This window comes from Rhea pennata, chromosome 5 (assembly GCF_028389875.1).
Source record: "Rhea pennata isolate bPtePen1 chromosome 5, bPtePen1.pri, whole genome shotgun sequence".
Taxonomy (NCBI): domain Eukaryota; kingdom Metazoa; phylum Chordata; class Aves; order Rheiformes; family Rheidae; genus Rhea; species Rhea pennata.
Window position 1 is genome coordinate 66811179 of NC_084667.1, and position 27960 is coordinate 66839138.

Consider the following 27960-nt stretch of genomic DNA (forward strand, 5'->3'; position numbering starts at 1 on the left):
TGGCTGCTGCTCCTCAGAGGCAGCTCAAAGCTGCTCAGTGGCTCAAGCGAAGTTGAATTTTGCCGCTCCAAGGACAAGAAGCTAGGGAAGTAGGACAGAAAGCTGCTGTGACAAGAGGCCCCATCCCTTCCCTCCCCATGCCAGGCACAGCCTCCTTCCCCCCCCCCCCCCCCCCTGCAGCAGCAGCAGCTGCCATCTAGCTCTGGCAAAATAAAGGGTGAGACATCCTGGTCCTGCTGCCAGTTTGGTGCTGTAGGCCTGCAACCAGCCCTGATTACACCATTGGCCTTCACAACAGGGGCAAAGGACGAGATCACACATGCTCAGTGCTGTCAGAGAGCACAACAACCGCAGGCCAGCCCTGTGCAGCAAGAGAGCGTGGCAGCCCCATTGACAATGCTGTTTTTCACTCCAAAGCCTCCAAAATGCAGCGTGGAGGCAGCTACTGCTGTACCTAAAGACAAAACATGTGCTCCAGCTAAGCCAGTTCTGTTTGCAGCCAGTTCAAGGCCACACTGATAAACCTGTGCCAGTACTGCAAGGAAAAAGAGTTACTTGAGCTGTGGCTGTCACCTCCTGCACAACTCAGGAACACAAAGGGTGCCGAATGGATGTCAGTTAAAAAACAGAGCTTGAGAAAGGGACTATAGTGAGAGCCCAAGGGAAAAACACCAACAGAGTTCACACGATGTGGCACAGAGGCAGAGATCCTATTTCACGTTGTGCTGGGATGGGAACCCTAAACAGCCCAAACTGAGACATAGCTCTGTACATGCCCTGTGAGCTGGATGTGTGGAAGCAAGAGAAATCAGCAAAGAAGAGAGGGGACCGCATGAGCTGGGCACAGAGGGAGCACCACCTCCCTGGGGGGAGGTGTGGGGGGGCCACAGAGCCAGAAAAACAGCAGAACATAAAGCACACAGTGTGCAGGCAGACAGAAGGAAAGCTGTTCTGCCCTCTCTGCCCTTCAGCCAAGCCCCAGAAAACCACAGCTGTAAAGGGGAGCTGCAGGCTACCACTGCAAAAACCCCTCTCTGAGCTTTCTGCAGCAGGAGCCACCCAAACAGATTTAAGCCCAGAAAGATATCTGCAAGGATGCTGCAGTCCCACTAGCACCAGCCACAGCGTTTAGGTTCATGGCAGCCAGTTGCTGGCTAGGAACAAGCTCAACCAGGTCCCAGTCAGCTCTCAGAGCCTGTCAAGAAGCAGTTTTAATGAGTTACCAGGCATGTCTCTGCAGAGCAGTCAGACTGTCCAGGTATCCTGTGCTGGCATAGCAAACTAAGCCTCTGGCCAGGGACAAGGAAGAGGAACTGCAGTACTGAGTGAGTCTGGAGCTGGCAGGGCTGAGTCACACAGAGCAAAACTCAGACAGGCCTCCAAAAGTAGCACAGAAACTTTTTTTTTTTTTTATTTCAACATAGTAGTGCTTGGTTACAGTTTAGTGAAGAACAAATAGGTACATTCATTGGCCACAGCTTCCTGTTGCAGCCAGCTGCTGCCCGACTGCAAAGCCAAAACACTGTTAAACCATACCAAAAAAAGAAAGTTTAATGAAAGGCAACTATGCATTAAAAAAGTCATTGTACTTTTCAGCTATAAATTACTTCAGTAAAACACAAGATCAGCTCCAACACGAGCTGTCAGTTTTGAAATTAACGGCCATCCGTACAAATGAATAAAACCAAAACACTTTGCCAGTCACTCATGAGTACACTTAGCAACGAGACTCACTGCCCCGACCTGTGATCCTAATGCCAGGAAGATCATATTGGTGTTATGTGCTTCAGTGCAATATGAACAATGAGCCTGTAGCCCTTTAAATTTATTATTATTTTTTGCACTACACTCCCTTCCCTCCAAGAAAATCTTAAAGTGCTCCTAGTGCTTTGGAATTTAAGCAAGAACAGGGGCCGCTAGCGTCACTTATCGTCTTTGGTGACTTATGGGAGAAGGGCAATACATGGAGCCCAAGTCCTTCATTAGCTTTGCCATAAGTCAAGCAGTGATTGAGATGGAGCAACCTGTTTCTGTATCCCAGCCAATGCAAGAGGACAGGTCTCTTACAACATGTAAGATTAAGCAGCCAGGAAAGCCACAGCAGTCATGGTGGAGCTCTCTGGGTCAAGTATGAGAGCAAGAGGGATGCAGTGAAAAATCACTGTCTCAGAGCCTTCTCTAAACAGAAGCAGAGGTCACTCCTCTTTTGGGGCAGCAAGAGTAAAGCAGGTTAGCATGTACAGGCTCATGAGCCAGCACAGCCCAGGACCAGGGGGATCAGACAGAGGGACACAGTGTTCTCAGTGTGACAAGTGACATCTAGCTCAGTAGAAGCAAGGTGGCTAATATGTTGACCAGGATATACCAGTGAGCACACAGCAAGTGAGAAAAGGTCAGAGCTGCCCCAGCACTTGCATGTTCTCACATGCAGCTGTAGACACTGAGGCTGCCTCAAAGTCCCTCCAGCACCCAGCCCACAGCATCCCCAACCCACAAAGCCAGGCCAGCTTAGTACCACTCCATACAGTTGAGTCCCTGCCCCAGCAGGATCTGAATTCAAGCTTTCAGTGTTAGACTTGCTTGTTTGAACAGCAGGAGCAGCTCCAGACAGGTAAGCAGTTCCAGTTCAAATTTTCACTAAGAGGTCAGAGACAGAGCAGCTGTCCCCCCTGGACCAGTGACTCCATCTAAGCATGTGTCCAAAGCTGCCCACACAGGGCTCAGAAACAAGCCATGAGTAACATGAAGTCTTAAATGCAAAGTCTTCTAGTCTCCAAGAGCCTACACAGCTATGGGCCAGGTCTAAACTTGCCTGTTCTGGCTAGCTGAAGAGAAACAGAAAGTGACTTTGAAATCAACATCCTCCCAAACTGTGACCCAGCATGTTCAAGTCATGTACACCATGAAGCACTGGTGACAAGTCCTGTGGCCTGCTCAAGGGCATGGGAGGGAACAGTCAGAGATGAGGGAGGGGAACAAACCCCAGAGACCAGTTTTCTGCAGCTTCCCAATTCCCTCACACAACACATGCTGTCTCCACAACCAGAGCCCTCTTCCACCTTAGTGGGGGACCCTGTTAGTTCACATTTGCTCAGGTTAAAAAGCTTGGTTATCTGCCAAATGCAACTTAATACTTGGGCATGGGGCATGAGTGAAGAGGAGGAAACGAGACAGCTCTCACAACCCATTGGGTAGAGTAATCATAGTTTTGTAATTATAGTTTTACACGCACTTTGGTCAAATGTGTTCTTACACACACACACACACACACACTTGTACTGACCCAGCTCTATCCCTAAGCCTTCCTGGAAGAAGCCAGCCTACAAAATCTTAACACTTACCCCCAACCCACCTACCCCCAAACACTTGACAGCAGCTACTGCCCTAGCCAACCTTCTTCCTTCACCATAATCTAGTGGGTTGGTTACAATTTAGTGATCTTAATGCCAGCAGGAGCACTCAGTCTCAGATGTTAAAGGCCTTCACTCTGGGTATGCTTTGAACTTAGCTCTGAATCCACACTCCTCAGAGTAGTATAGCAAATCAGGTGAAACAAGGACCAGCAGTCAGAGCAAAACCACACTCAGCCCAGAGGCATCAGCCCTGCAGGGTGTGAATATGGCACAGTACGCTGTAACATTCATTGCAGGAGTCCCTGCCCATAACATGCTCAGTTAACAAAGAGCATCACACCCCCAAGTGAGTCAGGATGCAGAGTACTTCATGGAATATGTCTAGAAGCTCCAACCTTTGCAGGAAGACAGTGCCTCTCCCAGCTATAGATGTGCAAGTAAAAGAGTAACTAGAACAGTCTCAGACCAAGCACAGTCTGAGCAAGATTCATTCCTTCCAAGTGTGCAGATAAAAGTGCAAATATGCATTTGATGTTTCTTTCTAGTGAGGAAGCTCTGGTGCATTTAGCTGCCAACAACTTGAAGACCAGACCAAGAAAAAGCTTCCAGAGAGTTCAGCTTCACTTTGCTACATGGTACCTTAAAGTCACAGTTCATACTGCCTGCAGCCATAGGTTCAGTCCTGCTTACGGCCACAGCAGGTAGTGGAATGTTTGTGTCGATGAGTTAAATGCTTCAGGGAAGAGGAAGAGAGAAAACCAGATTTACAATCCTATACATGAATGCCACTTCAGGAAGAAAGGGCCCTTCCAGCCTCTTCAGTTCTGTGGTGCAGGGCATGAGCTATGGTGATTATTCAACTCCGAGCCGCCTGCAGCAAAGAGCAAAGGGGCACTGTCTGTAGTAGTTCCGCTGAGATGGGGACCCACCGCGTAGCTGTCGTTCCCAGCCAGGGACCCATAGCAGCCAGAGCACTGAGGGGTGGCCAAGCTGGGAAGAGAGACAAAAACCAAACATGGACTCTTAAGAGAAGGACCATTTCTTAGTTTGGAGACTGCTGCTAGTCTGCATGGCTAAGCAGGGCATCTAAGCCTGCAGAAGTAGGTTCTGATTTATGATATCCAGATATCATGTTTTCAATGAACCTGGCTTTGAAGAAACAGGTGTAAGGCATACCAGGCCTTGCAAAACTGGTCAAGAACCACCAGAACCTTCAACTCCTCACTAAAGCCGCAGGGCATGAGGAGCGCAAATCCCTGACCAGCAAGTGAAAGACAGCGCTGCTAAATTTCCCTTACAGTTTAGCTGAGGACACCAGCCCGTCCTCCCCCATCCCAGTGTTTCTACAGAGCTTTGTCCCAGATGGCTTCTAGAGGACATGTCCTCCTAGACCTCCTGGGACTTCACTTCACTATTTTGCTTTACGAGTGGAGAAATTCCTCTGGAGGCCATTTTGAGAGCCCTTCTACCCTCGCCAGCTATGGATGGATCCCAGCAAGATCAACCTTCCCGGGTGAGACCTCATGTCTGTGGCTACTATATATCTATGTGCATCCAGCATGATATCCACTTCCCAGAGCTGTCACTTTTATCCAATAAAAATAGCCCTGTGTCAGCTAAGGAGCAAAACCAAGCTTAGCCAGAAGGTTCCTAGCTCCATCTACCTTGGCCAAACTGACTTTTATACCAAGATTGAGAGCAGGAAGTCAAAACCTGTTGCTTAGAACAGCATGGAACAGCAGCTGTGTTTTCACGTGCCCAGGACAATGCTTACCCGCCTTCTCTGGCCCCAAGCCGTGACAAGTCATCATCACTGTCATAGCGCCTTGGATTGTCAAAGAAGTAGGCTCTGGAGCTGTAACTATGACTATTGACCATTCCTGCCGGAGTCTATTAAAGAGAAAGGAGTTAGACCAGTAGCAAGACATTTCCAATTGTCTTCCTAAGACTTTATCCCCACACCCCAGACACCTTTGAGCTCCTCCCTGAACAAGAGTATTCAGGCTAAAGCAGCTTGCTCAGGCCTACCAAGTTCTGACTCAGTCTCTGAGCCCGGAAGAACAGCACCACAAACGTCGTTGGCACCAGCTCCCAGAGGAAGAGAACTACTCCAAACACCACATATTCCTCACTGCTCACTTCCACACGCACCTGTGAACAGAAGTCATAAGTTTGAATACCTCTAGCCATTAGCAAAGCTCCAGAGCTCCAGAAGGTGAGCATTTACATAGCACAGGAGAACTAGGAATGCAGAGAAATCCTTACGAAGGCAGGAACCCAAGCCAGCACAGTGACCCTTATCTGGCTCCTACTGTTTCCAGGGAGGAACAGTAGTTCTTCAGTGTGCTACCACAGTATTGCAAGCTCCCTCCCCACCTCAAGGGCTCTCCCTTGCATATAGCCATCCCTTTTTAACTGTTGCTTCTCTGGTGTTGTTGACTTGTTCCTCCTTTCCCCCAGTAAAAGCTGGTAGGTTCTAGCAATATCTCCTGAAAAAAAAAAAGCAGCCAGACTGAGGAAGATTCAGGCTTGCTCTGGTGGAGAGAAACAGGGCTTTTGAAGGCAGAAATCCAGCTCACCTGGAGCTACAGAGAAGCCAAGACCCCATATAATCTCCTTTCCCCTATATATGCTCTCACAGGAAGGTAAAGTATCCCCTTTTCACTTCACTACTAGCTCTGGATTGTGAAGCTCTGCCACACACAGACACTTACCTTATCTGAAAGGCTGTCCCAGCCATAGTTAAAAGGACCAGGAACATCGTCTGGAGATATGGCCACAGCTACCAAGTTATAGCAAGCCCTTGAGGAATACAGAAGAGCAACTACAGATCCGACAAGAATAGCCTGGCACACAGATGTTCCCTAGAACAGAAAGGAAACCAGTTTTAATGTAGATCTTCCTACAAAGCTTTTTTCCTTCCCCAAATGCATGAGAAGCTCTGCAAACAAGACTGACCTAGAACACTTGTATGTTGTTGCTAAAATATTCAGAGCTCATTAAGAGCCTTATGTGATGAGTTCATTGCAATAGCAGAGCTATGCAGCCAGTGTCTGCCTGGGAGCAGGAAAGACTCAGGGCAGAGAGTCACTCAGGATCTTCCTGATAGATTATACCTAACAAAGTTATTTTGGAAGTCAGCTTCAAAGCGGTGGTCCAGAGAGATGCAACCCACCCACTGCCTTTCTGTGGTGACCTCTAAAAGACCAGTCAACAGCCAATAAGAGTCATCTTGCTGTTTCTACACCCTGACCAACTCTACAGCAGCAATGCCCATACAGCTCATTCACCCTGCAGAAACTGGGCACCCCAACAAGTGTTGAACACAGCCTATGCCTAGAAAAGAAGCCCAGATAGCTTGAGTGACAACTTCGAGAAAAGGGAGGAGATCCAGTATCAGAGTTCCAGAGCTTCTGCGGAACAAGGCAGGCTTTGCTCTACACAGAGCAGCATGCTATGTTGATATCTGATGATAGACATTGAGGGACTTCTGCCTTCTGTTAGCTGCCTTATGCTGGTGAAGACCTTTCTCCACCACATCCTAGAAGCAAGCCTGACAGAGGGACAGCTGCCCATGAGGTACTCCAACATCAATGTATCTCCTGCAGAAGTAGCCATTGGAATGGGAGCTTCAGCAAGATCTTGAGAAATATTTGCAGATATTCCAGTAGTGTTATTTCTTTGCTGAATACACCTGTAAAGCTCTTTAACAGCTATTGGTAGGCAATAAGTCACCGCATGGTAGAAACCAAAGGCAAACAAATCTAAGCAAGATGCAGTGACTAAAAAGTGCACAAGTCCTTGTGACACCACTGAAGCACAACACTACAGCCTGCTCTAGTGCTGTCAGCTGAGTCGTTGCTATTCAGGGCAACAGAATTAGAGGCAGAAAGGCTAGTGAAGCAATAGTCTTCAGCAGGCAATGACCACAGCATAGGATCTGGCACCAGCCCAATAGCAGAGCCTGCTTCTCAAGTGGCTTTTAAAACCTTCCCACATTCAGTGGTGAAAGTGGCAGTGTTACTGCCCCCCCCCCTCCAGCCTTGCTATGTTGCTTTGACAGTCACCAGATTCACAGCTGGAGTTCAGCAGACAGGGCACCATTTCAGACATTTGTATAACACTCCTGCTCATCCCCACCCTATTTCTGCAGCTTCTCCACAGTGCTTTAAGTCAGGGGATGCCTCCAAGGCAGGGAAGGGAGACATCAGTTAAATGCAAGAGATTCTTCCCAGACAGTCAGGTTGAGCACTCAGGGGAAGATCTGTCTTCTCTAGCATATGTACAAGAGCAAGGCCCTAAAGGCAGCCTCAGGCACATGACTAAAGGAAGTCACTACATCAGTAAATCACTGCTGGGTGAACTTGATAGGTTAGTGTCCAGAGCCAGTTAGAGCTGAAGATCTGTCCCATGTAAGCAAAGCTTTGAACAGCTTCTGTCTCACTTCAGATCACCCTGCTGCAATCTGCAGTTTCTGTGGACAGTTGTAAGAGCCAGCTAGGCATCCAGCCCTGGCTGCCTACAGCCCACACTCCCTAGATTCTTGGCAACTGCAGATGCCCTCCACTTCCTAAGAGGGCCAGACTTTTCCCACATAAACCCTCAGCTTCAACCTCAATAGCATAGCTCTGGCAGCTCCTCAGCTTTCACTCAACCCCAGCCAGTGCCAGCTGCCCCCTTTAAGGCAAGGGGCAGTAGACTGTAGCCACTTTGAGCAGTCCTAAAGATGACCTGCTAATGAGCAAGAAGATTCCTCCAGCCAGTGAAAAAACAGTTGTTTGGATCCAGAGCACTTTTGTAGCAGTCTGTTGCAAGACAGTCTCATCCTTCTCATCCCCTTCCTGAGTGAGAAAGAAGCATCCAACCACCTTTGGGGTGCTTTGCAGCCTCTTGCCTGAGCCAGGCAGGGCCAGGCCTCTAAGCTCATACCACAGTTACCTTTTTCAAAACCCTAGAGAAAGGGTCTTCATAGGAGGCCAGAGTCCTGAATTTCTGACAGCTGGAAAGAGATGGTTCAGGACAGGCAGGGTAAGAAGCTGCATTATTGGGAAAAGGCACTAGCTCAAAGGTATCACAGCCAGACAGCTGGCTTCCCTGAGCCTGACCACATTCATCAGATGCTGAAGTTACTCTAGAAATACTTTCAGGCTGATCAAGAGACTGCACTCCGTCCTTCTCACCAGGCCAGGTCTCCACCTTGGAATCATTGCTTTTGACAGAACTGATGTGGCTTCAGAGGAAGAGGGCAGCTCAGGTGCTCACTTAGTTGCAGCCTATTGTCTGACAAGATGAGGCTATTGATGGCTCAAACCCAGATCTTCTCCAGCAGGTAGTGAAGTGTATGTTCAGACCCTCACCTATCCTTCAGTCTCAGAGGCAGGTCCTACAGCAGCTTTTCCTCCCATTTCAGGATGCTCATCTCAAGCAGTACAGGTCAGCACTGTCTCTGGCTCAAGCAAGCCAGGCAGCCTGAGCAAGCTAGACTGCTGGTGGATCCACTTTGCAGAGGATTGTGTTCGACATTTGTCAGAGCTATTGGTGCCCTGCAGACCTTACCGTGCTTAACGGCAATAAGTTGCAGAAGCTACATTTCCTGCTCCTTAAAGAAAGAAGCCTCTCCACCAGCCAAACCTTAAGATAAACTTCTAAATCTGAAGAAAAGCATAAGCAGCTCCCAAGCCTTCTGTTGCATCAGCACAGCTGAAGACAGCACTGTCCTCTAGCATAGACAAGTTACCTAATTTCTACAGCAGCAGCACATACCATCTATAGAGATAAGTAAAAGCTGCCACTGCCATGGTGGCAAGGAATACTCCATTCAAGGAGTATTTGAGCAAGAGCAGCTCCATTCCCACCAGGTCAGTGTGGCTCTGACTAAGCACACAGATCCAGTTGAGAATCTAGTTGACAGCTGCACAGTTCCAATACAGTTTGCAAGGCATTTACCTACCTTAGACTCGAGGTAGACATTTGCTGAAGACATTTTTCCCAGTTTGCACATGCAGCAAGCCAGTGAGATGGCACAGAGGATGAAGAGGCTATCATTGACTAGGGCACGGGCAAGGACTGTCCATCTTAGCTGGTTCTCTGGGACCTCACCATGAGTTAGCATTGCACAAGTTAAGTTCACTACTAGGAAGAGGAGGCTGGTAAATACAGAGCCCAGGTACAACAGGACCCTGGAGAAAAGGCAGATAAGGAAAAAAAAAAAAGAGAGTTCACATCAGTTTATGCACACAGCTCAGGAATCATGTCATTCTCTACCACCCTCCTATCTCATTGGGCAAGATGACCTCCCAGCATGTCCAGAGCTCTACTTGCTATGAAGAACAGGTATTCTGGCAGGTTTCAGTGGTTGTGCTGGCAGCCTATGCCTGCTGTGTACTTCTACTGAAGCTGCTCTCGTTTAGTGTGAGCTGTGTTAAGCAGTCATGAGTTATAGGACTCATCTTCTGACAGTCAGGTTCTTATCTTGCAGATTTTAAGTGCTGCTCTAGCTCTGCATTAGCTTCAGTCAATAAGCTATGACTCATCACACCACTGCAACTTCTTTATTGAAAGCCACTGAAGCTTACATTTTTCCATTATGGGTTTCCCTGGAAATGGCTGGGGAACACTTGGGCCATACAAACAAGTCCCATCTATTGCTCAAACCTTATCCGGCAGACTTTTGCTAGAGGTGGGACAGCTCAGAAGGACCTTGAGAGTTTATCTACTTCACTATCAGTACTGGATTGCTAATGAAATGTATAGACACACATTAGTTCCCTTTGTATCCTTGACCCACTTCCCCAGCAACCAGTCCTGCTCCAAGGCATGGCACCAATCCTTTGTCAGAGCAGAGCTGTGACTAAGCTCTACTCAGTTTTAGTGGGGATCTGGAACTCCCATTCCTAGCACTAGAACATTAATCCACCTTAGGCGGCCTTTGAAGGAGAGATTAGAAGAGTGTCACTTACTTGTACTTGTTGAATTCAGCTGCACATTTCACTTTGAATATGACCTAGGGGAAAAATTTGCATGGCATTACTTAAATTTAAAGGAGAACTGTAAGTCACTTTAGGGAAGATGTATACAACAGGAGAGCCAGCATCTAGCTGGGCAAGTTGAAGGACTACAGATCATCTGTTAACACCAAATCTTATGTTTTAACCACTTGCAAGGAAGATTGGTACCTTTTTCTGAAAGACCTGAGTTTGAATGTAGGTGTCCAGTAAGAAAGAACATATTTAAACATCCCAGATGTGATGAGGTTTAATACTACAGCTAAGGACAGCTAAGGAGTCAAGTTTAGCACTCAGTACTACTTTGACTTTGTTTTGTCCTGCATATTTTAAGACCTCAGTCAAGCCAAAATGTCCCTTTTGAGGAGACTGCTTCAGCTGCTGTTGTTCAGTAAGACAACAAGCTGATCCAAAATAGCCCTCTAGTATTGGATTTTGGGCCTGCAGTCCACTATAAAAGTTTAAGATCTGTGGATAATAACAAGCATTTAGGCTTCTTAGTTCTTCCACCCTTTAGATGTCTGTAGGCCAAATACACCTGAGAAGTGACCAAGACAGAAGGAAGCCTTCCAGAGGCCAAAGGCCCAGTCTATCAAGTTGTATGGCACACCTGCCAAACTAGTGTACTAGATGACAGAGTCATTCATAGACTATTTCACTCTTCAAAGCAAGAGCTGTTTTGTCCAGCAGTAGGTCAGGGCCTTGTGAATCTCCTCACCACACAGTGTTAGGAGACTCAAGCTGAACAGTTACTTTGAAGCACCTATCCTTCCTATGCAACGGCTCATAAGCCTCTCAGACTGTAGGAGTGGACAAGCCTCTTTTCCTTTGAGCTGAAGGGTGGCTCTTGCTAAGTGTACAGGGGCGAGACTCAAAGTATAGATAGATTAGGCATGCTCCCAAGTCACAGCTCATACAGGAGCACAGAGATGCTGCTGACAGTGACAGGTCACTGTCACTGGTGTTCACAGTGGTCAGCACAAGCACAGTAGACGCTAACAGCAGGCAAGCAGCATACTAGCAGAGCTACATGGAGTTCACTTCTGTCAGACACCGACTCAGCACAGCCATAACAGGAACAGTTCCATTTTCTGAAACATGTGGACCCTGGTACAGGTCCCATCACGAATGATCCCAGAACAGAGGTTCACAGTCTTGGACAAAACTTGTGTCCTAAGTCCAGAGACTTTGAAGAAACTTAGGAAGGGGTAGAAACAGCCAGCTAGTCAGATCCAGCACACATGCACTTGTGGTGTCAGTGTAAAGCCACTATCTGATCACTGCACAAGTGCAAAGGCTTGGTTTCACTACTCCCTCAAGAAGTCAGACTCATTAGCTCCCACACTGTGGCTGCAATGAAGGTTCACTCATCTCTTACAAGGCACTCTTGGTCAGCTTTCATTCTTGACAGGATCTCCCAGCTCCTATCTTCCTGTCAGGACTGAGGTAGCAATGGTACTCCAAAGCTTCAGAAATCAGGCTCCTGCCAGAATTTCCAGAGACACTTCAAAATTTGAAGGTCTGATACATTATAAAATTCCAAGCACTTAAAGTCCTCATGCCAGACATCAGACCTCAGAGCTTCAGCAACTCTGTTCCTACAGCTAGTTCTCACTGTCTGTGTCTTCTTCCTCAGCTGGAGGGAAGAATTGAAAGAACACTTAAGAACAGAGAGCAAGACATAGTACCTAGGCAGAGAGAGGCATCTAGTTCCCCATGCCTCAGAAGCAGTCTCACAACCCCTCTAACCTGCTGCCCTAGACTATAGTAGCCAGAAGTATTACAGGGGGGGGAAAAAAGTGGCATAATCCACACAGAGCCCCAAAGTTCACCCAAGTTAGACAAAACCTGGACATAGAAAGGAGAGTTTGGTCATACTTCAGAATATTATTTGTCCTCTCCCCTACACATCTGCCCATGGGCTACATTCAAGTTTCAAGTGCTTTAGGAGTGTCAAAGCAGCCAGCCAGCTGGGAAACCTCTTGGTTCAGCATCCAGTTATGCAACACATTTGAGATGTTTGTGCTGCTGCCGACCTCCCAGAAGAGCAACTCAGTTGGTGCAACTGCAGCCTCCCAAGCACAGTGCAAGCTAAAAGTCCCTGGTATGTTGTATTGCAACTAATAGCGCTGAGTGAGAACAATACCCTCAGCTGAGCAGGGAAAGGCCACTGGCTAACAGAAGACATTGGCTTCAGCAGTTGCAGTAGCCTTGTGGAAAAAGTATCCAGAGCTTGGTCATAGAGAGTTCTGGCAGTCCAAAAGCACAAAGTTGTCTCAGAGTTACAGTGCAGAGTAATTCGAGACTTAAATCCAAACCATTGCTATGAAAAGCAGAGAGACCATGGCACCAGCCGTGGGCTTTTACTAGTCCCCAGATATATAGTCCTGTCCCTTCAGGAAGGGAATGGGCTCACTATTCAGTTTTGGGTTTCATTTTGGTTACAGGCACAGCTCATTGAAGGTCAAGTTTTTTCTTCAGAGGCTGGGTCAGTATGTGACACAGGTAGCATTCACATCATCTTAACAAGAACTCAAAGGTATAGTATTGCAAGGTTTTCAGCACTCTGTTTTCTGAGCCCAAAGACAGCTGATGTAGAGGGCTCTCTGAAGAGGCCAGCATAGAAAGCTTGGAGTAGTTCTGTCCTTTATCAGGATAGAAAATCCAGAGCTCTGTCCCAAGCAAGTGCATTGCACTACATTGCTAGTGGTAAGCCTGGTAAACCGAGCAGTTCCTTTGATTCAGCTGGGTGGCCAGCCCCAGATGATATACAGTTACTTGCTGAAAGTGAAGAGAGGTCTATGCTAATCCAGAGCAACAGGGCTGAACATTTTTACCCATAAGCAAACCTTTTACAACAGTCAAGCAATACTCAGCAGCTGTCTTTCTGAAGACACAAGTCCTCTGAGCACTTACTATCAGCAGCAGACTTGGAAAGAAAGCTAGACTGAGAATAGCTACAGACCTGGAGGCTCCCTGTGATGCTGGAGGCTTTTATTTTGTGACAAAAGTAGCTATTTTACAGAACCAAGTTCTTTGCTCACATCACTGACCCCAGAAAGTGAATTTGCTAAGGGTATGTTTCAGAACACTAGCTAAGATTCACTCATCCTTAGAAGGTGTGCTGGGAGGTGTCACAGCTGGTAAGAAGAGATGATGAATTCAAAGATCCCTATATCCCAGAGATGGCTCTAAGGATCAGCTTTAGTACCTGTACAAGTCAGGTCCCTAGTCCTGCCCTTGCTGAGCTCCAGGTAGCATTTTGATATAACCACTCATAGCCAAGACCTAGAAGATCCAGGAGAACCAAAAATCCCCAGAGAACCTCAAAGTATAGCCCCAGTCTTTTTGCATAGCTAACACCTTTCAGTCACTGTCTCCCTAGTGGGAGAGAAGTGTTTTGCTCCAAAAAGAAGTTGAGTTCAGTTTCTGCAGATACAAGGCAGACATCTGTATTCCGCCTGCAGTCCCACTGGACACAAGCACAGCACTCAGTTGCAAGAGCATCAAAATGGATCCCTTCTCTCACTACAGTAAGGCAGTACAAGGCATCAGAGCACAGCACAGACCATTTCAGGACTCTACATCAGTGTTTCAGTTTTCCCCCCCCCCAACTCCTTAGGAAAAAATGGATCATCCATGAGGATCTCAACACCACTAATGCTGGGATCATCCTATGTCACCAAAAACAGGGTACAACTGGCATGTACCCCAGTTCCATGGCTATCTGTTCATCTGGCAACTCTGGCGCACACAGGACTCACTGCAGAACAAAGTTAAGTTTAAGTGACCCCTTGCCAGCTGATCCTCTGAGGCCATGGTACTAGCATGGACAAGACATATATTAGATGTCCACTAGATGAAAAAGGTGGAAGAGTACAAGGACTAATGGAGGCTCTTCAAGCTCTCCTCTCAAAAAGAGAAGAAGCTTGCACCCTTGGAAGCAGGGCAGCAAGAACAGACAGCACCCAGGCTGGATACTGTTTCCAGGCATGTCTGCTCCAGTGCAATTAGAGCAACAAAGGATGAAAGAGGCTGATATCATCTAATCAGATGAAGCACTTAAAGAAACCCAGGCAGGTTAAGGGTTATGGCCACACCAGTCTGACAGAGCAGCCCATCAGAAGGCCTTACTCATTGCTGCACAGAATTGCTCACCCCCAAGTGAGACAAGAGTGTAGAATGTCTGAGAAGGTATTTAAAGAGGGTCAGGATGAAGCTAACTGTGACTAGAGTCATGGGTATTGCATTCCTAGCAATGATCTGGAGAAGCAGGAACTGGAAGACTCTTACTAGAAGTAGAGAGGAAGAAACACTCCCTACCAAAAGGCATTGCACCTCCTGATGTTCCAGGTAGGACTAAGGTAGTGACAGTAGAAACCCTCTTTGCCAAAGATGCATTTTGTAAAGCCTCCATGTCATGTCCCCCCAGGGATTCCCTGGGTCAAGAGGGAAAAGAAATAGGAGTCTCTCCCCACAGAGAAAAGGAATGATAAACAGTTCTACTAGATTGAATTTCATTCCCAGCACAGGAGAGTATGCAATATAGTGCTAGTTCTCCATGGGTTTTTGTTGTTTCCTGAAGCTCTTCCCCGACTCAGCACCATTTCATCCTCAGCTTGTACGTAGCCTGAGAATCTCCATAGGATAAGTAAGATTAGCTAAGATAACACACTCCAGGCCACATTTCCTATGTGCAAAGACAACTAGCCAGGTTTTCAGCATACAAACCTAAGTTTGTATCTGAAGAACTCTAAGACCAAGATGCTACCTCAAGAGCAGTAGAAGCCTGGTATTCTAAAGGTTGCAGGCAATTGACCCATAAGCATTAAAGATAAATGGACCATCCATAGTAGGTTCTTGAAGTCACACCACTGAATGTACCAACCACCTCTAGATCCTGGAACACTTTAGTTAGACTGAAAGCTGCTGTGGGTCCACAGCAGTTTTTTCTCCAGGTAGTGACAGCTCTTGTTTAATTATGTCCTAAACCCACTTTATGACTTCTGTGCTTTAAGTGTTGAACAGAGCCAAACCAGACTTATCAGTTAGCCACCAACACATGGCACCCTTCTGTCAAGGGAAGGATAGGCCAGTTTTATCAGACTGCTTTTCAAGCAGGGGAGGCCAAACATCACTATTCAGCCTTGTTTCTTTCATTGAAATGGAAGCCAGAAGAACAGCAAAGGCTTTTAGTCCATCTAGCTGCACTCTTCCTCCAGATCTCAGAGGCTCTAGCTCTCCACTGCCAAACACGAGATCAACTACAGACAAGTACAGCTTTCTCACCAAGTGCTGGACATCCATCCTCCTCGGGATGGCCATGTGAGACCTTTCTTTGTAACTAAGTATGCATACCCATTTCCATAAGTCATTTTAATCCCTTCCCACTCCAGATTCTTCAGGCAGGATTTCCCTTGGCTCAAGATTTTCAAGAAAGAAAAGGGGATATACCCAGCCAGAGAGTCTATTGCAAAACAGATATTGCGGGAGCAAGGGAAGCCTGAAAATCAGTTTGAATTTACTTTCACTTTAAAGGAGCCTTTTCTGCAAACCTGCTCAAGTCCAGTGACTTAGAGAAACACAAAAATCCTGCCACTTCACTGCAAGAGAACTTGAGGTCCCCCTCCTCAGCTTGCCTTTCAAGGACACAAACGTCTACTAGTTAGAACAATTGATAGGTCAGACTTTAACAGGCAAGATAGATTGTGCACACTATGTAGCATTTGTTATTTTGCTACTGCTTGATAGGCAGTGCATCTAACACTGACAGCTTTTGGACCAGGCAGTTTACCCCAGCTTCCAGGTGTTTATGTTGGAGGGGGAAGAACCAAAACAGCTGAACAACCCAATTACTCCAAATTTCACATTATCATGAGAATGTTGATGTCCTAGGGAAAATGAAATCATAATTCCTATCAATGACACATTGGAGCAACAAAGCGATTTCGCTGTGTGTTAGCGATTCCTTTGTGAGGCTGGTGAACAGCTGAGAGCTGCAGAGCAAAGAATCTGAACAACAACAACAAAGCTGCAAGGAAAAGTGCTGCCTATTTATGAAACAAGTCACCAAACTGGAAGGCAGGCAAGCAAAGTGCTGCTCATGAGAAACTGGAGCAGAAACAAAATATTCATAGGAGGAAGGGGAGGAGGCAGCTCAGGCTTCAATAGATAAAGAAAAACAAGTGAAATGACTACAGAAAGGAGAATTAAAAAACAGCACAAAACAAGTGATAAGGAAACCCAGAGAAAGAGGAATACAGACCAGCAACAATAACAAGCAGCTCTGCTCTGTCCCAGAAGCAATCTTTTTGTTAGAAAGGGGCCCACCTCTCCAGCCCTAGGCTGTTGTTTGGGGAGGCAAAGGGGATCGCTGGGTTTTTTGTCTGACAACAAGCTGCAGAACAACAAGCCCAGTTCATAGCAGAGAAGAGAGATGGAGAGAAGGAGGGAGCGCAGCAACAATAGCAGAAGAGGCTCTAGCTGGTGACGTAATGGTTGGCATCACTCCAGGCCAGAGCAGCCCCTGCTGCTGCCACTTTCTGGTCCTCTTTAGAAAAGGAGAAATCAACTTAAAAATAAGCAAAGCAGCCCCTCCAAGAGGGTCCCTTGGCACTGTCACCTCTTGCAGGGTTGACAAGGGGAAGTTCCCAGCTGAGGCAGGGCACATCTCCACATTCCCCCTCCCCACCCCCCAGGATTGAGGGCATCTCTCTGTATCCCCCATGCCACCCCAAGCCTGCATTCAAGGCACACCTCTGCACCCCCCCCCAGCCCCAAGCCTGGATGAGGGGCACACCTCCACACACACACACAACCCCTCAAGTGTGGCAGCAAGGCACATTTTTAGGTATTCCTCCCCAGACCTGGAATCAGGGCAGGTCTCTGAACCTCCTCATCTCACCCTAAGAGCGACATGCAGGGCACACCTCCGAGCACCCTCCGCCAGGAAGCCTGGCGTCAGGGCACACCTCCGCTCCATCCCACCCCACAGCCTGGCTCCAGGGCACACCTCCGAGGTTGTAGGGGGGCACAGGGCTGGCGGGGGGGGGGGGGGAAGAGGAGCCACCAGCCTCCTGCCGGCGGGGGGGGATGGGGAGGAGGAGGCTCCCCCAAACTTACCTCAGCGAAATAGAGGTTGAGGAGGCAGAGGCTGGAGAAGAGTAGGCAGCCGGGCAGGCAGTAGAGGAGCCAGTGGGCAAAGGGCTGCTGGAGGCGGAGGGCCTGCAGGGAGTTCTGCAGGTAGAAGGAGAAGAGGGTGGTCCTGAGGGCTGCCCAGAGCAGGCAGAGGAAGAGGCAGAGCGTGTGGTAGCTCAGCCGCCGCTCCCGGTAGTAGAGGAGCAGCCAGAGCTGCAGGTAGGCGAAGAGGAAGAGGGCGGCGTAGAGAGCCGTGTGGAGCACGGTGAGCCCCAGCTCCACGGCGTAGGGCACGGCGGCCCCCTCCGCCGGGGCCGCCCCCTCAGCGAGGGCCGCCGTCGCGCTCATGGGGCAGCGGGAGGCAGCGGGAGGCAACGGCCCGCCAACGGCCCGCCAACGGTCGCCGCGCGCAGGGCGCGCCCGCCGGCCCCTCCCCCTCAGCCCCGGCTGGACACCCCCATGCAACAAAGGGGAGCCCCCCTCTCCACTCGCGCCCGCCCTCCTCGCTGCGCCGCGCGCCCGCCCGCCGCCAAACAACTCTCTGCCAGGGACAATCAGCTGAGCCCGATTATTTGAGGCGCTCGCTCCTGACAGCGCGCGCTCCCCATTGGCTCCGCGCCGGCCCGCCCCCACCGCGCCCATCCGCCGCGCGGAGTGGCCGCCGCCGCCTGTCACTCACGGCCCTCCCCCCTCCCCGGCCGCCTCTTGCTTCTTGGGTTGCCGCCGCCGCCCGCCTCGCGGCCCGGCCCGGCCCGCCCGCTTCGGATGGCGGGCGGGAGGCGCCGCCCCCCGCGCTCCTGCCCCCGCCCCTCGCGCCGGAGGGAGGCAGGGAGGCAGGGAGCGCGCGGCGCCGCGCGGGCTCGCGCCGCTGATTGGCGCGCGGGGCGGGCGGGGGCGCGAGCGGCGGCCGTTACAGGGGCGCGCGCGGGGCGGGGGGCGCGAGCGGCGGCCGTTACAGCGGCGGCCCCGGGCTCCCCACAGCGGCAGGGCCGGGGCGGCCCCACAGGGGTCCCTGCAGCTGTAGGGGCGCTTCTGGGGTCCCCACAGCAGTAGGGGCGGGGCTCCTCACCATTACAGAGGCAGATCTAGCATCTCCTTATCTATAGGGGCAGATCTCGGGTCCGTCCAGCTATAGGGGCACAGTTAGGGGTCCTTGTTGCTGTAGGTCTAGCTCAGAAATCCCTGCGGCTGTAGAGGAGGATCTGCTGTCTATAAAGGCAAGTGTCATTGCTGTTACAGGGCTGGAAGAGAAATTCTTGCAGGTGTTGGGGTGCACGAGGAAGCACAGTGCCTAAGCTGCAGGTGGGTCTCCAGTGTTGGGGTATCTCAATGTAGCTCAGAGACCTGCTCTTCTGTACAGTAGAGATCCTCATGGCTGAAGAGAAAGCTCAGAGATCATAGCAAACAAGCGGGCAGTTCAGAGACCCCCATTGCCACAAGAGCAGCTCAGAGATCTTAGCTAGAGGCTTGGAGATCCCATCACTGGAAGGCCTGGACTGGCACAGATCTGCCAGTGTGTGGAACCAGGCTGTCTCACAAGCCATACAGCCAGGCCACAGAGCACGAGAGACCACTGGGGGGCCTGCAGGAGACCTTAACAGGTGAGACACTGCCAGCAGCTTTGGAGGAGGGACAAGAGAGGAGCACTTCATCCCACCACTGGAGCCAGCACCCAGAGATCCAGGTATGTGACACACCTAAGCTGTATAAGAGGCTGCCCAGTAATATTATCCTTAAAGCTCGCTGCTTTCCAGGGTCTCCAGAAGGATGGGCCTTAGGGACAGACTAGACGGAGGCAAAGGACAACTGGGGAACACCAGTGGGTGATGTTGTTGGCTGTCAGCTATGCACTGGCATTGAAATGCTCCTCTTCTGTTGTGGGTGGCATGGCAGGGCTGGAGTGTGTCTTCCTTCCCCTCACACAGAAGTGGCTGCTGGACTCTGCAAGGTTGTGTGGTGCTTTGTGGTGCTACTGGGTACCAGGGAAGTAGGACCTGAAAGAGAAAGTGAAAGCAAAACCTGCACAGAAGTGGCTGACTTTACAGTGTCTCCAGCAGGACAGAGTGCAAGGCCACTGTGAAGGGGGAACGTGGGAGTATCACACAGAAAAGTGCAGGGAAACATAGCACGCTGGATAACAGGCCAGGATTTAGTTTGTTGTAAATGTTATTTCCATCCTTGCCGATGATTCTGAGAAGACAAAAGGTTCCCTGTGCCAGAAGATGCAGCCTCCATAGCCCATGACAGCCTGCCCCATGGGTACCCTCATCTACTTATTCCAGGCCTGTATCTCACACGCACACAGCAGGGCCTTTCTCCCACCCCAGGACTCCTGCCTGCCTGATGTGGGATCAGAAAGCCAGACGTGTCTGGTGTGTGGGTTCACAGACTGAGGAAGAGGCAGTGGCTCTGGGAAACACTGGGGGAAGTGTTACTGGGGCGGAGAGGAGCTCTTATCATATGACTTAGTGTGCCAGATGTGCCTCCAGTCACATGATCTGTCCTGGCGCTGATTTGTGCAGCAGACTGGTTACATAGCAGTCTGCAGCATCCTTAAAATGCTATTAGTAAAAAGTTTATCTGTCTGTGCACAAAAGACCTGTCAGTTTTCTGGATTGGAGCAGTGTTTGTGGTTAAATGCTGGATAAATACTGCTGCACTGACTAGGTTTTCTCTAGAAGCAGTATAAGGGGTGTGTTCTGGGTTCCCAGCATGGGCAGTGTGACTGGAAAGCTTTTCAGTATACTCAGTGTAGGTATAAGCATCATGTGATTGTAGGATCAAAGCTGTAACAGTACCTGATGAGGGAGCACCATTCTAAATGGGGCTGGCAGGGCAGGGGAGGGAAGATAAAGTGACTTCTTCCAGTCACAGGCTGTAACATGTGTCTTCCCCACAGGTTACTGGGGGGAAGAGGTGGGTGGAAATGATCAGTACATATTTCGGTCCCATGGTTGTGAGTGAGTGTGACCAGCTCAGCCTTGTAACAACTCAGGAGACTGGCAAACAGCCACTTTTTGATTTTATTGAAAACAGCAGGTTCAGAGAACTTGAATCCAGAAGTTTTGAAAAAAGCTGACCGATGAGCTCTCTGTTCAAGCCAAACTGTTCAGTGAATTAATAAGATTTGTCAGTTGATTAGGAGAATGCTGGTCCTGGCCATTCTTTCAAAGATTATCAGGAAAGGGGAGCCTGTGATGAAATCTATGCAAAATAATGCAATATTCAGTGAGGAAGGCAATAACGTTGTTGCTGGTCAGCTTAGATTATAAGACAATGGATTCTGTAAAACTAACACATAACCTCACCCAGGAAAAAAAAGGTCTTAAATATTCCATGATAAAAGTGTTGCTGTGATATACATTGATGGCTGTCAGGCATATGACTTGGAGTTGCATGATCTTTTGTTGGATTAAAAACTCAGAGGTCACAAGACAAACCTAACCCCCAATCAGTGAAGTGGCAGCAGGCTGACAGTTCTAGATAATCAGTGGATTGTCAGTGGAGAATCAGCGTTGTCCACTCAGATGAGCTTTAATGAGATCCCAAGGATGGTTTCTGTGGTCCTGAAGAATCACTCTATCATATCCTTAGGAGAAAATGAGTTTGCAGAGAATACACTGGTAGTGACAGTCTCCATGTCCAGCCAAAGTGACTGCAAACAAGTTTGGTACATGTAATGATGGCAAATCTGAAGTCAGACATCTCTGCATAAAGACCCCATGTTTGCTGAGCTGGGAACCAGTTTGCAAAGCTGGGATCCTGGGAAAGGCTTGCTAATCAGGTAGTCATGTGTGGCTAGAGGGATTCATGTGTGATCTAGTGAACAGAAGGTTGGATCTGAGAGGTTTTCATAGAAATTTTCTGCAGCCGCTAGAAGAAACCTGTGTACAGTACAGAAAGGTTGTGGATAAACCTGCAGGAAGGTTGTTAATAAGCCTGCAGTAGCTCTCAGAAGAGCTGTGGGACTGGCTAGTCAATGGGATGCTCGTGCTTGCAATTTACCCTTGCCTGCAGCAGCAGGCATGTGTGTTCTGGGGGATCCAGCCACACCAGAGAGAGTGCTTCAGGCCCATTTAGCCTTCTGTAGGTAACTGAGTTGAGTCAGTCCTGAGCGGATTTGAGGGTTGTCATGTGATCCCTCTGCCAGTCAACTTTGGAGGGCAGAGCACGGGTTAGCTGGTGCCAAAAGGACATGGAAAGCAGGCAAGTGAAGTGATTAAAAAAAAAAAAAAGCTTAATAATAAACCATTCGCAGAGTGAGTCTGTATTGATCATCACAGGAAAGGCTGAGGTGACTCTATGATGGTTTAGGATTGTCTACTAGGGAGTAAAAATTTGCTGAGGGCTCTGCAGTCTGAAAGATACCTATAATGAAATAAAATGAGGGGGAAGCAGGAGTGCAACATATTCAGATCATAAATAAAGTGTATTCTTTTTGCAAGAGAGTAATTAATCTCTGGGAGAAAAATACTTTACTGGACAATGTGGTAGATTTTCTGCTCTGGCAGTGTTTGAGTCCAGGCTGGTGGTGTTTCTCCAGCAGAAGCTCTCATTCTTCTTAACCCAGGGTAGGCTGGGTTCAGGGAGGCCAGTGGGTGAGGGAGACAGTTCCTATGTGGCTGCGCAGACCATGATTCTGGTCTGGCGTTGGTTCTCCCTTCTCTTGTGAATCTTAAAAAAAAATACTTCTCATCACCCTCCTTGGAATGAAACAAGCTACAGCTTCCTCAGTAATAAATACTGGCAGCCAGGAATGAAAGAAGAGTTAGAGGAAGACTTCTGCTTAAGAGTCTCTACAGAGGAGGTGAGGATGACTCAAGGAAGCCCACAAAACATAAGGATGTGGATCTAGACCTGCTTGTGGAGGGTGGTAGCAACTGGGGCTTCTGTGGGGTAGCTAGGACCTGACAGGAGGGTCTCTGGAGTGGAGGTGACTGAGGGGATCTCAGCGCGTGGTTATTGCTGTAGGTGACAGGGCCTAAAGCACGTTCTCTTCTAGGAGTTAATTTGGTTAAGTTAGAGGATTTAGCTGGCTGATTCAAACGTCAGCTCCTTCCCGGGTAAGAGTTGTTGTGAAGAAAGCTAGAAGCGGTGGATTGTCTCTTCTTTCCCTTTGGAACTGCTTTTAAGCTGAGACTTTACCATTGGCTGCTGCCTGTGCTACATTGCAGCTGTGCAGCAGCTGTGTCAGTGCTGATGCTCTACCTCTGCAATTCTGACCCTGACCCAGGCTCACAGGCTTGGCTTCCTGGTTTGACCTAGGACCTGCCTCATCACTATGGACTTGCTGGTTTCTCGGTTGCCTGGCTGTTGTCTGTGGCCCTGATCCTGACCCAGACATGCTGCTCTGCATCCCAGCTCTTTATCAGTGAGATCACTGCTTGTGCCAATGTTATTACTATGCTTCCAACTCATCACCCCTAGTGGAGCAGTTGGCCTTCACTGCTCACTGGCAGTGGGATTCCCAAGCAAAATTGATGTGACACAGGCAATTTATGCCAACACAAAATTTTATGCTGTGTCTCTGTTGTATTTGGATTCATTCCAAGTCATCTACAGATGTTTTTACCACTTCACCTGTCTCTTTGTGGAAGGAATGAGAGTGAAAACATGAGCCGGGTTTTGCATCTTGGCTATGCTGTGCTAGGGTGCCCCATGGCCTGCGGGCTTAAGTGCTTCCCAGCAGTGTGACAGAGCCCTTCCCTGAGTGAAAGCTGCCAGAGTATGGCTGTAATTTGTGCCAGTTGCCTATGGCAGCGAAGGTGCTTTTCTATCAGCAGAGATCTGCTAGAGTATGAAGAAGTTTTACCCACAGCCTCTTCCCTGGATGCTCTTGAGCTCTTGGGGAGATCCTTTGCCTGGGAGTCACTCTTGCACAAGGAAGCTGATTCTCAGGCATGCCTGGTAATCCTACAAGTGGCTGCAGTACAGAATTCTAGCTATTTCCAACCCCATGGTGTTAATTTTCCATTGATGGAAGAGAGGTAACACAGGCTATGGCCTAAAAGCCAAATATTCTTGCAAAGACTGAGTCTGGAAAGCTGGGTAATGATGGCAATGTTAAACATCCACGTGGAGCTGTCATTGTGTATGGGACTACTTCGGTACCCAGTCACTACACAGTTCTAGCAGAGTGTCTCTGGTGGGGCACACTGCGACACTCTGAACCTGATGTGAGCTTTGACACTGCCAGACAGGAAGTACAGGGGATAATGGGGCTGGCGGGGCTCTCAGAGGTTTCTCCCTTGCACCCATGCTCAACCAGCTCTAAGTATCTTAAATGACAGGTTTGTCCAGCCTGTTCTTAAAATCCTGGTGATTCCCCCCATCCCCAGATGAACAATTTCAGTGCTCCATCACCAAGCTTTGAATGCTTTAAAGACTGCTCTTAATTCTGTGATGTTGTTGGGACATTGATCCTGCTTTACAGCTGGGTAAAATCAGGCTTCGTCTTGACTGCAGAGGAATGTTCAAATCCCCAGACTTGCTGGGAAGCCCTTAAGCCTACAGGTCTGAAGTGGGCCTAGCACAGCACAGCCAGTACCCTCAATGAGCCACCAGCATCTTTCTTGCACTTGTGTCCTGGTCATTGCTTTAGGAGCAGCATCTCCCTTGACATCTCCTATCTTCCTTCCTCTTGACCTTCCCTTCTCATACTGTATAATAGATGATGACAAATGTAGGATAAGGCCCTAGTTTTTAATCTGAACTAGGATGCACTTACTGGATGATACAGTGAGAGGAGAGAGCTGACAGCCCTTTTGGTACAGATTGAATTTAAATGGACAGTAAAGTCAAAATTTTCAAAGGCTTTGCTTGCACTCTCCAAAGAGGAAGGAAACAGAGTAGCTCATCTGTTTATCTGAGTCCTTGTGTTCCCATCTGAAGGGAGATAAAACATTAATATATAACGAGGGAAGATATTTAGTGTTTTACTAAGTGTTGGTGGAAAAGCAGAGCTAGCCAGTGGAAGCGGCTGATTCCCAGAAGTGATGAGGTCTCACCTCTCCCTCCCCATATTTTCCATCTCAGCTGCTGTGTGCTGAAGCTGTGGAAGTTGTGGATTGGCTGCTGTGTGAATCCTGTCTTTGCCTCTAGAGCGGGAACAGGTCCTATTTTGCTGTAGGTTAAGAAGAGGTGCACTCAGTAGCCTCAACATGTGATATCCGGGGCAAAACAGGAGAAGGGAAGAGGATGATGATGGGATGACAGGATACAAGCAAAGGTGGTATAATCACTGACCCTTACTAGAGCGTTTAGATCCTGTTGCAGTACTAAAGGTGAAGGTCAACAGACCGACAACAAATTTTTCTTCGGTGAACAGCGATTGGAGAGGTGTTTTCAATGGCTAAGAGCTTGAACGTGTTCACGGGGCCTGACTCACACAGGATTTAAAAAAATAAATCTCCAATTCCAGGTGCTCCCAGTTACTCCTGAATGTGGATGGTAAATCTCACACACAGTTCTGGCACTGTGACATCCCCATTTATACTTCTAGGATTTGCATCATTGCTACAGGGAGCCAGAAACTGGGGCTGGAGAGGATTGGATGCCTGGGGTATGGGAAATTCAGTAGAGACTCTAGAAAGAGGGTCGGGAGAGGGGTCAATAGATGGATGTGGCACAGAGGGAAGCCTCTCTGGGCAGGAGGGATGAATACGGAGGTGAGAGGACACAAAAAGGAACTGGGAAGGGATGGGCACACGATTGTATGTGAAGGGCTAAAAAAGCATGGGGATGTGAGAGGATAGGCTGTCTTATCTGACCCAGACTCATTCCCACATGCCAGGGATGAGTTTATTTTTCCATCCCAATGTAGCCAAGTTTGTCATTTAATAACCCACCTTCCCACCCTAATCTCTGTCCCCTCTATAAGCCAGATGAACAGATGGGAGGGCAAATGGATAGAAATGCCTGGCACTTCCCAAACTGGGAGAAGAGAGAATCATAACCTTTCAGATGTGAATAAAAGATTTCTTCCCTTTCCCAGCTCCATCTCTGTTCCTTTGTGCTGTTCAGGCATAACCAAACACCTACCCGAGCGAAAGAGAGGGAGTCCTTGCTGGGTGAGCATGCCTTTGATTCTCTGTCCTAAAGCAAGGCAGAGGGACTTCGTTTTGAGTATTTGAGTTTGGGCTCATCACAAGCAGTGATGGTGAGCTGGCAGCATCTGATGCAGTGCTAGAGGGAATGACAGTTCATGTACACAGGGGCATTTGTTAAAGAAAACAGCTGCAGCTCATGATGCAAAGCAAACAACTTCTCCATGGCTTGAATTCCAGCTTTGTTTCGTTTGTTGACCAGGAGCTAGCCTTGCATTAGCCCAGCAAATACTGACACCTGAATAGCAGGCTGTAAAGGAACCTGGTATTAAACGGGGGATGAGGTAGGGAGGACGTTTTCTTGTCCTATGGTTCTCTTACTCAGAGCTAATTGTCCACATGAAGCTTGTCTTATCCCTTTTATGTAAGCAGGAGGAGTTAAACAGCTGTGGCAAAGCACCTGTGGGAGGGTAGCTGGTGAACTCTTGTAGCAGTCTTGCACTCTTGGTCTTTGTCCTGTTCTCTGAAGCATCTCACACACTTCCAGCTCGGTGCCTTGGCTTCTCTCCCAGCCAGCTCCACATGGAGTCCTGGAGCAGGAGGGAAGCTGCTAGGCCTGTCCTGCAGCCAGGTATGTGTCACTGATTTTGCTCCTGTGGCACCAACGTCAACCAGTAACATGAAGCTTAGACAGAGCAAGACATTGCAGGCTCAAGGAGTTCTTACAAACCTCTCTCCTGTTTGATCTAACTGAAACCTTGAACTGCCAAGGGTTGGGCAGACTCTTGTGGGGAGGATTCTTAAACCTACCTACATCATGTATTGCAGTCTAGAGTGAATGGTGTGATCCTTTCCTTTGTGAACAACTTATTCAGTGGCATGTACAACACTACTTGCATCCTCAAAGTTTTTAATGACAATTCAAAGAGTTTGGGAGGAGTTTTTTTTTGTATGATACTATATGATATAGTATTGTTTTCTGCCTGATGTGTAATTTCTGTTTGACTATCTTAAAAAAAAGAAAATAAAAAGAGAGAAAGAAAGAAAGAAAAACATCCCTAAACTGAAAGCACTGAGGGTCTGATCTGTGTATTTGCAGATATAGCTCAGAGGAAAGGCAACAGCATTTGCTGTCATCTTTACAGTTGTGTGAATCACCTGCTGTTCTAATAACTAGTTCATGATGCCCTCAGGATGTTTGTGTAACTATCACATCTGGAAATTACAGTTATGCTACAGCTACCTAAACAGAAGGCACTCATATATGTTCATATACATATATATGCGTGTGTTTTTTCTCCAGCTGTGGCTTTTCCATGCCTGTGACTGATACAACCATGTCAGCCCAAATGGACAGATGGATTTGTTCCTTCTTTTTCCTTCTCTTCTATGCTTCTTCCCTGCCGACGCTGGGAAATGCAAAGCTGCTGCAGGAGCTGGGCCCCCAGGAGTATTTCAGTAGCTTGCAAGCTGGCAGGGCATCCCTGGCTTATTTCAGCCACAATGGTATGTATTTAACATCAGCCTGGATTTTTAGGAAAGGCTCATGGGAGGGTGTGTGTGAGCTTAAGTGGAACAACGAAGAGGCAATTCCTAAGAATTTTAAACCCAGAATGATTTGAAAGAGCAAGTCAAGCTCAGCTGGAAGTCAAACTGCTTTACAGTGGGTGCTCTACCACTAAGTGATGGATATCTCACCATTTGGGGGCCTAATGTAAGATTCCCTGGCATCTAGGGATGTCACAGTGGCATTGGTGAAGGGGAGGAGGGAAATCCGTGTGGATTCTGGGATTGTCCAGAAGGGATATCTCCATGAGTCCCCATGTTCTCCCTCATCAGAGGTAGCTCAGGCAAATACGGGCACAGACTGTGAGTGAGTTACTCCCAGCAAAACTAGCAGGGCCTGGCCCAGAGAGAAAAGCTCTCCTTCTGCCTCATGTATAAGGGGAAGATATTGAAACCAGCTATTTTTGATGTTTCAGTTTCTCCCAGTGCCCAGGCGTTCCTGGAACAGATTGAGAACTCGGTCGAGGCTCTTCAGGACTATGGGATTTCAGTGGTAAAGGTAAATGGGGAGAAGGAGTGGGACAGGCTATTTGTACAGGTTATCTCTGCAGAGCTGGTTACAGGGTGGGCAACGTATGTCTCTGCTGACCTTGGGAACCAACAGCAGTGGGATCCCACAAGAAAGTAGGTGCTAGCATTTTAATCCTTGCTGTGCCTGCGGTAACCATACCACACTGCTATGAAATAAAAGCATTACACCTGCTCTTTGTGGGGTGTGTCACACCTTCAGCCTTTGGGAGAGGGACAGGTTCCTGTGTCCAGGGAAGGCTTAACATTGCACAAGCTCCAAAAATTGTTAGAGAGCAGAGAAGAAGCCTGGCTGTACTGTGAGTCAGGCAGCCCTGAGCTGCTCCT

General features: G+C 48.5%; 2 protein-coding genes across 3 annotated transcripts in view; one reads left to right on the forward strand and one right to left on the reverse strand.

The window, feature by feature from the left end:
* Nucleotides 1-1427: 1427 nt before the first annotated feature.
* On the reverse strand, nucleotides 1428-17855 carry GPR137C (G protein-coupled receptor 137C). Its single transcript, XM_062576449.1, has 7 exons — nucleotides 17480-17855; nucleotides 10313-10356; nucleotides 9304-9532; nucleotides 6068-6217; nucleotides 5382-5504; nucleotides 5128-5243; nucleotides 1428-4343 (listed from the first exon to the last, which is right to left on the reverse strand). Exons 1-7 carry the CDS (start codon nucleotides 17840-17842, stop codon nucleotides 4172-4174), a joined length of 1197 nt encoding a protein of 398 aa, XP_062432433.1. The 5' UTR covers nucleotides 17843-17855; the 3' UTR covers nucleotides 1428-4171.
* Nucleotides 17856-18448: 593 nt separating this feature from the next.
* Nucleotides 18449-27960, forward strand: part of TXNDC16 (thioredoxin domain containing 16) — a 49783-nt gene continuing 40271 nt past the window's right edge. The window contains exons 1-4 of one of the 2 annotated variants that reach the window (XM_062577739.1): nucleotides 18449-19178; nucleotides 25488-25563; nucleotides 26843-27045; nucleotides 27522-27604. In XM_062577739.1, coding sequence (XP_062433723.1) covers nucleotides 26856-27045; nucleotides 27522-27604 — 273 coding nt within the window. In that variant the 5' untranslated portion in view covers nucleotides 18449-19178; nucleotides 25488-25563; nucleotides 26843-26855. The remainder of the gene's footprint in view (nucleotides 19179-25487; nucleotides 25564-26842; nucleotides 27046-27521; nucleotides 27605-27960) is intronic. The other variant, XM_062577737.1, reaches the window with a different exon arrangement.

Coding starts and splice junctions, on each gene's coding strand:
- GPR137C (XM_062576449.1), bottom strand. CDS start 17,842: ATGAGCGCGACGGCGGCCCTCGCTGAGGGGGCGGCCCCGGCGGAGGGG. Junction 10,357..17,479: donor TCAACCTCTATTTCGCTGAG/GTAAGTTTGGGG, acceptor TTTTTCCCCTAG/GTCATATTCAAAGTGAAATG. Junction 5,244..5,381: donor AGAGACTGAGTCAGAACTTG/GTAGGCCTGAGC, acceptor TCTCTTTAATAG/ACTCCGGCAGGAATGGTCAA.